This window comes from Malaclemys terrapin, chromosome 4, assembly GCF_027887155.1.
Source record: "Malaclemys terrapin pileata isolate rMalTer1 chromosome 4, rMalTer1.hap1, whole genome shotgun sequence".
Classification (NCBI taxonomy): Eukaryota; Metazoa; Chordata; order Testudines; family Emydidae; genus Malaclemys; species Malaclemys terrapin.
The window spans coordinates 58329506-58339076 of NC_071508.1; the positions used below are offsets into that span (position 1 = coordinate 58329506).

The window sequence follows — 9571 nt, forward strand, 5'->3', positions numbered from 1 at the left end:
GAAATGAACAACAAAAATGATATAAGGTTTATAAAAATCTATCTATGAGGAAAGGTTAAAAAAGCTGGGCATGTTGAATCTTGAGAAAAGACAACGGGGGGAGGGGTGGAATCTGAAAACAGGCTTCAACTATATTTAAAGCTACAATAAAGAGGACCATGATCAATTGTTCTCCAAGTCCACTGAAGGTAGGACAAGGAGTAATTGGTTTAATCTGCAGCAAGGGAGATGTAGATTAGATATTAGAAAAAAAAATTTAAACTATAAGGATAGTTAAGCACTGGAATAGGTGCCCAAAGGGGTTGTGGAATCCCTGCCATTGGAGGTTTTTAAGAACAGGTTAGACAAACACCTGTCAGGGATGGTCTCGGTATACTTGGTCCTAATTCAGCACTGGGGGCTGGACTAGATGGCCTCTCGAGTCCCTTTGAGCCCTACGTTTATGAGATGATGGGCTATTCCAGGTCTTAAAACAAAGTTTCACCAACATACCCTGAATGACAGCTTGAAAAGGCCAGTTATCCATTGCCATCTCTTCTTGTGCGGCAATATTGGCACTCAGTGAAGGAATGCTTTCATCTTAGGGAATCTGTTCTTTATAGAATAGTTGTATCCACTAATTGTTTATAGTCTGAGTTCTTTGGGGCAGGGGCCATCTCTTTGTTATCTGACTCTACGGCACCTAGCACAATGGCATCCTGGACTTGAGACACTACTACAGTACAAATAATATTAATAATAATAAGGGACTTTCTATAGTGCAGCTTTTCTAATCAGTCAAAACATTTATTTCACAGATGCAGATTTAAAGACAAATGTCAGATGGCAAATGAGCTGGGGGCCCTTTTGGTAGGGACTTTGATTAAGAGTGAGGGTACCACCAGGAAGAAGGACCAGTTGACATATGCCAGCCTTGCCCACCCTTAAGTCTGATCTTTCTGATGGAAGTATCCACCTAAAATAGATAAATCAGGTGCTGTGTTAACATAAAAAAAATGAATTATTTATGCCAGAATAAGGAGCGATTAATACCAACCATTTCAAAAAGGAGTAGACAAATATTTTAAAAACAAAAAAAAAGCCTGCTAATTTTCAAGATGGAAGTGGGATTCTTTTCTTGTATTTATTCTAGCCTAAAATTCAGTTTATCCTTAACTACAATAAACTATAACAATAAACTGTATATCGGGTACCTTGGAAAACTAGTGACAGAAATATCACATCACAAAGGTTCTACATGGTACACATCTAGCCATACAAACAAGGATCATTTAAAGTGGCTTCAAAGCAGTTTGATCATGGAGAGGGAAATCCAATATAACACATTTATTTTTTATATCTCAATCAGATTCAGGCACACAGGATGAAACTCAGCTGTTACATGAATGGTTTGAGCTGGTCCTGGAGAAGAATAAATTAGTGCGTTATGAGTCTGAGCTCTTGATCATGTAAGTAAGAAAACACAGTTTGCCATCAGTAGTAAAGATGTGGGGGGTGGGGAAGTGGACTCATTTTAGGTCCCAGGCATAGGATTTTCCTCTTGATACATGTGGCTCTCATTATTGAGCTAAATTGCCACTTTGCGTCTTGCATAGCATATTGCCATTAGCACACAGAGAGAGTCCACGCTTCTCCTTCTTGCATTACTGTTTCCTGGAGTTGGAAGTGTGTTAGAATAAATGGACCCAAAGCTACATTCTATTCCAAACACAGATTTGCACTTGAACTCCCCAGTGGTACAGTGGTTTTGATCCTATAGGTCTATTACATAGCACTATTTGTGGATGCACTAATGGGCCTAATGACCTCCCAGGCATTTAATCCACTGGAAAACAAATTGGTCAAGGCACCTAATGAGTGGGGAGTGGAGGGAGATTTCTAACATACCGTATATCTGCTTTTACTGGGCAACACAAGGAAATGAGAGGAAAGATTAAACTCATTTGTGAGTAGAGCTGGGTGAAATGTTTTGGATAAATAGTTTACTCATCAAAAAATGCAGTTTCAGGTCAAATGAAACTATTTCTGAATTTTGGCCAAATCTGGCAAATAGTTTCTGTTGGGGGGAAAAGAATGCTGAAAAAGCTGAACCATTTCCATTTTGGGTTGACCTGAAATTAATTTTTTCCCCAGATATTTTGGTTTGGCCACCAGACTAAAAATTCAGTTATTCATTCTGCTCTAGGACTAGAATACAGAGGCAGAGTGAGTGGTGTCAAAATCTGGGGTGGATTAAAACAGAGTTTGGATCCATCAGTACTTTGGTCATTGTCTTAAAAATGTGCACCTTCGCTCCCACAAATGTTTGTACCATATATGCCTGCCAAGTCAGAGTCAAGTGACTCTCAGCTGCTTCCTACCCCTACTGCTTGGGCTAGATGGGTGGTGCACTGTAGGTCTAGATGGCATCTCTTAATCCTTGGGTTCTGCTCTAGCAGCAGGTAGATGGTTGGCATTTATCAGTTCCATATTGTGCAGCTGGCCACAAACACCAGGACTGGTTCAATGAGAACAACAAGGACATTTCCAAACTCCTAAGTGACCAGCAGAAAGTGTTTGTTGAATGGCAGAATGATCTCACTTACATCTCAAAGAAAGATAGATTTAAGTACCTAGAGCAGATGTGGGCAAACAGCCTGTGGTCCACATCCGGCCCGTGGGACCCTCCTGCCCGGCCCCCGAGCTCCTGCCCCGGGAGGCTAGCCCCCGGCCTCTCCCCTGTTGTTCTCCCTCCCCCATAGCCTCAGCTCACCCCACCACCAGTGCAACACTCTGGGAGGCGGGGCTGTGAGTTCCTTGGGCAGCACTGCTGCAGAGCGGGCCCAGCCTGACTCGGTGCTCTGTGCTGTGCAGTGGTGTGGCTGGCTCCAGCCAGGCGGCGTGGTTGCCTGTCCTGGTGCTCTGGGCAGCGTGGCTCTAGCGCCACCAGCGCTCCAGGCAGCGCGGTAAGGAGGTGGGGAACGGGGGGGGAGGGAATAGAGGGCAGGGGAGTTTGGGGTGGTGGTAGGGGGTGGGGGTATGGATAGGGGTCGGGGCAGTCAGAGGGCAGGGAACAGGCGGGTTGAATGGGGGCAAGGGTTCCTGGGGAGCAGTCAGGAAGGAGAGGGGGGGTTGGATGGGGCAGCGGGGGCAGGGGCTCCAGGGGCGGTCAGGAGACAGGGAAAAGGGGTGGTTGGATGGGGTGGGGTCCCGGGGGGGCCATCAGGGGGCAAGAAGCAGGGGAGGATAGGGGGTGGGGGCCGGGCCACTCCTGGCTGTTTGGGGAGGCACAGCCTCCTCTAACTGGCCCTCCATACAATTTCCGAAACCCGATGCGGCCCTCAGGCCAAAGAGTTTGCCCACCCCTGACCTACAGAGCAAGGCCCAGTTTGAAGTGAGGAGTATGGAGGATGAATGATGGAAAGGAAACCTGAACAAGTTTAGCATTACGCAGATACAAACAATACAAAGATGTTCTTTGACTCTCTGAAAGCAGTCTATGGACCATCTAAATCTGGCACAGCTCTCCTGAAGTTGGCAGGTGGCACAACCTTCCTCAAAGACAAGGAGGGAAATCATGCAGAGATGGGCTGAACACTTCAATAGTCTACTCAATAGACCATCCACTTTGATCAGCGTATCCTTGACCAATTACCCAAGAAATCCATCAGAGGATCTCGACCTCCTTCCAACAGTTGAAGAGGTCATGAAAACCATCAAGCAATTGGACTCTGGCAAGGCTCTGAAAAGGATGGTATTCCAAAGTGTACAAAGTAGCAGGCCCAAAGGCTATCAAGATGTTTCACGATACCTTGAGTAGCATTTGGAGGAAGACGAAATGCCACAAGACTTGAAAGATGATATTATTGTATCCCTGTTCAAAAACAAAGGCAACAAATCTGGCTGACTGAAAACTACAGAAGCATTTCCTTCCTTTGAACAGCAGGGGAGATACTAGCTCACATTCTTCTGAACAGACTCGTTGCAAACATATCTGAGGAGAATCTGCCAGAAGCTGAAGTGTGGTTTCAGACCAGGTCGTCATACAATGGACATGATTTTTGTCATAAGGCAGGTCCTGGAAAAATGTTTCAAGCAGAACATGGACCTGTATGCATTCTTCATCGACTTGACCAAAGCTTTTGATACAGTCAGAGAGGGTCTATTGGCTATTCTACATAAACAGGGCTGCCCAAAAAGGTTCATACAAATCATCCATCTGTTCCACAATTACATGACAGTGCAAGTGCTCTTCAATGGTGACTCTTCTGATGCATTTAAATCTCGAATGGAGCAAAGCAAGGCTGCATATTTGCTCCTGTGCTGTTCAACTTGTTCTTTGTCTGTGTCTCCAACCAAGCCACAAAGGACAGAAGAAAGAAGTATAAGCACTTCACAGATAACCTGAGGAGCAGTCTCGAGTGGGCTGGCATCAGTCTCAAAGAACTTGAGCAGATGGCTCAGAACAGGACTCACTGGCGGTCTCTGACAAAATCAGGATGTAACAGGTTTGAGCAGGATTGACTAAATCATCTCCAAGTCTCACATGAAAGGTGCTACATAGTGGCATCATCAAACATCATAGATAGTCTTCCCATGATCTCAGTGCAGCTGACTCTGTGCATCAAGGTTTGGACTTCAGAGTTATAAGGGTAGCCACAGATGAGAATTGCAACAATATCGTCATCAGTGATGGACTGCCAACATTGTGCAGCTGGCCACGTACTACTGTGTTGGGAAAACCTCCAACCACTAGACCCTGATCACAAGGTTTAGAATTTAAGGCTCTGTATAAATGTTTATTTCTTATTTGCCCTTTTGTTCTTGTGGTATCAGTGCTTCCTGTTGTCTGAAAAGGGCATTTAAAAAAACAAATATAGGACTGTATCAATCAATTCAACACATCAAAATGAGATTATCTGATTTTATTCATGTGTTACTTCCTCTTCCTCCAGGGTCTCTCTCCTGTGAGGAGCTGCCCTCAACTTGTCGAATTGTTCAGTTTCTCCTAAGATCAGGCCCTTAGTCATCTTAACAAAGGATAATTGCGTACAATTTCACCACACTCAAATGCCCCAAGTGAATGAGGGAAATGGAGATCCTGTGTAATGATGCTATCCAGTTTGTAATGTGAGAATGTAGGAAGAGCCAAAACTTTTGGATCAATCTCACTGATTGTATAGAGAAGATACTGCTGGACATGGGGGATATACACAGTATACTCAATGACTAGAGTCCATGTCTATAATAACGTTACCATAATATCTCAGTATGCTGAACACTAGCATTGTTATTCATTTTCTTGACAGTTATTTTAACAGGAACAACAACATTTGTCCATTATAGTGGTGGTGATTGTAATAAGAAAAAGGAAATGATCTTACCATTTTCTCTTATTATTTTAGGTAATAATAATAGCATACTCCTGCTGCATCTCACTAGTTTTAGGGAAAGAATGCCCTTCTTAATGTGCATGTACCACTAAGTTTATCCGCCAGAGATCTAAGAAGCAGCAACATAATAAAAGGACAGCAGTATTGACAATCAAATGAGCATAAAATCATTATAATCTTATTAAAAAGGCCAGATCCGTAGGAGCCTGTATATCAATCTTTTTAACAGGTCTGCTGAAGGTTGATTGTTACCTTCTGAGTTCTAAAATCCTTAGAAAATCTGTCAACTGATTCTTTGCCATTCTTATTTTTGTATCTAGAGCCCAAGAACTAGAACTGGAGGATCACCAAAGAAGATTGGAGCAGAAACTGAGAGAGAAAATGGCCATTGATGGTAAAGAAACTGGGAAGTTAATTATATGTTTTGGTCTACAGTAATGGTCCCAATTTACAATAGTGTTTTAACTGCTTGTTTTGCAATCTCCTAGATAGCCTAAAAGATGAACGAGAACTGAACGAGGAACATGAAATTTTTACTGAGATGATGAAAGTGATTGAAGAAAGGGACAAACTTGTATCTTCTTTAGAAGAGCAGAGACTGAAGGAAAAGGCAGAAGATCAGCACTTTGAAAGCTTTATATTATCTAAGGGTTATCAACTCACCAGGACTTAGCCACATGCAAATGTATGGAACTTCAGCTATATTAACCAACATGGAGACAGTCTTTTGGCAAAGATCTGGCTGAAATTGAAGGAATCATATCATTTTAGTATCAAACACTTTTAAACAGGCTCCTTGCTTGCACAACAGTGTCTCTAGTTCCACGCAGATAATTACAGGAAGAAACATCGCAATCTCATTGTCAGCAAAAAGGGCTAGTCATCCTGTGAGATGGAAAAGAACTGAATTCACCTGTGTGATGGACAGTGTGTGAAAATTACACTGGAGCTGTCCATTGTTTTCCTTTTCCCTGTAATTCTATTTTAATTCTGAGAACAGAGTTCCTACAGACGTAACTACATGATCTGGTACTTTTGAAACAGCAACATTTTCCATTCATTTGTCTGAATCTGTGTGTATTTTTTTTCTATTTTGGCATGGTTGAGCCACAATGAACTGTATTCAAGTGTCAAAAATAAGCATCACCAATGTAAAAATCAGGTTAGTGTTTAAAATGTATTTCTAAAGGAGTAGGGGAAGAGTCTTTAGAATACTGACTACACATGTTGTAAATAACAAGTGTAAATGCAAGGTCAGGCAAATTTAATTATCAGGTGTATTTGCAAGCTTGAGTGCACTGTATGTATTGAATGAGGACTTAATACAATATTAAAACCTTACATTATGTAAAACTGTAACTTAATACCAAAGGGATTACTATTCTTAACAAAATGTTGTAGAGTCAGAAGACCTTTTGTCTGTAGCTGACCAAAGTAATCATTGAAATATGCTCGAAGAACATTTTAAAAAAATTGATTAACATGTATATGGTAGATTTTGCAATATGCATTCTTCACAAAAGCATGTACTGTATCTCAGTTATCACTAGTTAGAGACTTGGAACCGAATAACAACAAAAACTGTGGCAAAATTATATTCTGCATTTTTATGCTGATAGTTGATGGTTGCATATCAACCATATTTAAACTGCTGCTAAGATGAATGCAAAAATAAGACTGTCAGAGCTATACCTGTTGAATGCATTTTTTACTTTAAAAAAACATAGAAAAGTGCCTTCTAGCTCTTCTCGCACATGCATAGACATAGCAGTTGTGCAAAAGATTTCCTTAGGCTATGTTTTCAATTTACTGTGAGCAGTCTTCTAAATCTGAGATGATTTTGTAATTTACATTTGATTGTTTCTCCCAGTTGTATGTATGATAGTCTGAAAATTCAGTATAAGAGACATGGAGAAACTGGAGGACTGTTTTTGAATATTGTTTTACCTCATTTTCTGACTGGAAGGGTTTACTGTTCTCATTACTAAATGAAAGGTGCTTAAATGCTGTTTCTGCCTACAGTTCAGCAAAGGCAAAAGAAACTCTTCTAAATGTAATTGTAAAACCATTTATAATCTACCTTAGTTTTTGTTACACTGAAATTTCTTATAATACATCTTTTTAAAGATAAAATCCAGATTTTATCATCATCCATGGATTATCAATATACCTCTGTAGAGGCTGAGATAAGAATACTATTGTTCTACGGTATTTATCTATTTATATTTATTTGTATATGTATCTGTTTACAGGAAATACCAATGTCTAATAATATTTTACATAGTTTGGTGAATTCTGTCTGTGCTTTGGATGGCAGCTATAAGATCTACAATAATAACATGATGGTAAAGCCATGCATAGTAGAGCAGAGGATTATATCACTAATGTATACAATAGGAACAAAATATAAAGTAAGACATAAACAATATCGTCAGATATTACACATAGGAATACATTTCTAACATGATGCACAGGGATTTAGTTACATTACTTCCATTAATCAGTGGGAGAGGCATAGCAGAATCCCTGTGTACATTCAGAATCTATCCTCTAGCATCTTTATCGGTTATATGCTTGTATCTGTTATATGCCCGATCTTTATGAGTTATCTTCTTAAATTGTCTCTCTTGTTTAAGGTGGACTCAGTGGTATTTACTATTGAAGATGAACTACATATATAGTGAAGACCAAAATTAAATAAATCCCAGGTTTCAGTGCAGACTTGCCTGTGTTTTGAATGCGGGAGGCATTCAGCACAGAAATAAACATTTTTAAAGTTATTTTTTCTCCTTTGAAATCCATTGGCACGTCCTGCTTTGCCAAGGATTTCCTAGATTCTTTTTTTATGCAACTCAATGAAGTCACAGAATGATGCATTCTGGGAAATCTGTAGCCTACCAGGAGGGGGCCATAACTTCACAGGAGTTTTAAAAAGTTATAGCATGTTACTTATCTCTGTGCCTTGCATTGGAGAAATTCATCTCCAAAATCCAGAATTACATCAATCTTCAGTTTTGTTTTGCAGTTCACCTTATGAAAAAGAGGCCATTCGTTTTAATTTGTGTTACTGCCACACAGAGAAAAGGAGGGTAGAGAAAAGGGATAAGGAGTGTAGAAATATACAGTATATATATGTCTTGTTGTCAGGACCAGCCCCAAGCTTTTTGCTGGCCCAAGCAGCGAAGGGAAAAAAAAGAAAAACCCAATTGAGCTGCCGCCGAAGTGCTGCTGAAGAGGAAGAGATGGAGTGAAGAGACCTGCCGCTGAATTGCCGCCAAAGACCCGGACGTGCCACCCCAATAACGGACGAAGTGCCGCCCCTTTCTATTGGCTGCCCCAGGCACCTGCTTCCTTCGCTGGTGTCTGGAGCTGGCCCTGCTTGTTGTGATGAGGACATTGCAATCCTCCTTTCACAAAGTGTAACTTCCTCATCCAAAGTAGGATGCATGAATTACAAGTAATCAGGTCAGTTCTAATTTATACACAGATCCTGGAACTTCAGTTTACAACAGATGTGCTTTCCAACAGCAGAGCAGGCAACACACAGGTCTAGAAATGTACTAGGTGCTACACTTTCCTTTTCGCTCTGAAGAACTAGGTTTTGAGGGTATTTGAGACAACAGGACTTGAGGGCACTCTGCATCTTACAGGGTAAGGTCCATAAAAGGAATAGTCAGCATTTTTCTGTATGCTGACTTAGTTGTAATATGCATGGTGCACAAATCCCCTCTAAATAGCTGGTCTCCTGTGATTAATTGTAATCCCTCAAATGCAGGGGGGATGCTCCTGCCTGGTGCTATTCCCCCACTGAACCAGAGTACCTCACAAGATCAGATCTAAAATATTTGCTGGAGATGTTTTAGTAAAGAGTGAAGAACATAAAAAGTCTTCACAGAAGTGTAGGGGTTGGGAGGAAAGAGAATCCACATGCACTGATCATAGGCCAACATGATATGTTTAGCTCAAACTCCAGAAATACATTAAACACAAAGGTTCATGTTTAATTATAAATGTTCTTTCCCATTACTCTGCCTTTCCTGTAAATTGGATCACTAGCTTATAAGGGATTTATTGACTTTAAATCTTTGGCACTGTTATTGCTGAGTAAAATGTGATGTGATGGACCATATGCCTATGTCTAAATTTACTACATGTGAGCAATTTTGTATTTGAAAAATTAAAATTGTTTCACTCTTTAA

General features: G+C 40.8%; 1 protein-coding gene across 1 annotated transcript in view; it reads left to right on the forward strand.

The window, feature by feature from the left end:
* The window catches only part of MICAL2 (microtubule associated monooxygenase, calponin and LIM domain containing 2), a 192836-nt gene extending 183265 nt beyond the window's left edge, over window positions 1-9571 (forward strand). Inside the window, exons 35-37 of the mRNA XM_054026154.1 lie at window positions 1349-1448; window positions 5693-5766; window positions 5861-9571. Of these exons, the coding sequence (XP_053882129.1) occupies window positions 1349-1448; window positions 5693-5766; window positions 5861-6045 (359 nt within the window). The 3' untranslated portion in view covers window positions 6046-9571. The remainder of the gene's footprint in view (window positions 1-1348; window positions 1449-5692; window positions 5767-5860) is intronic.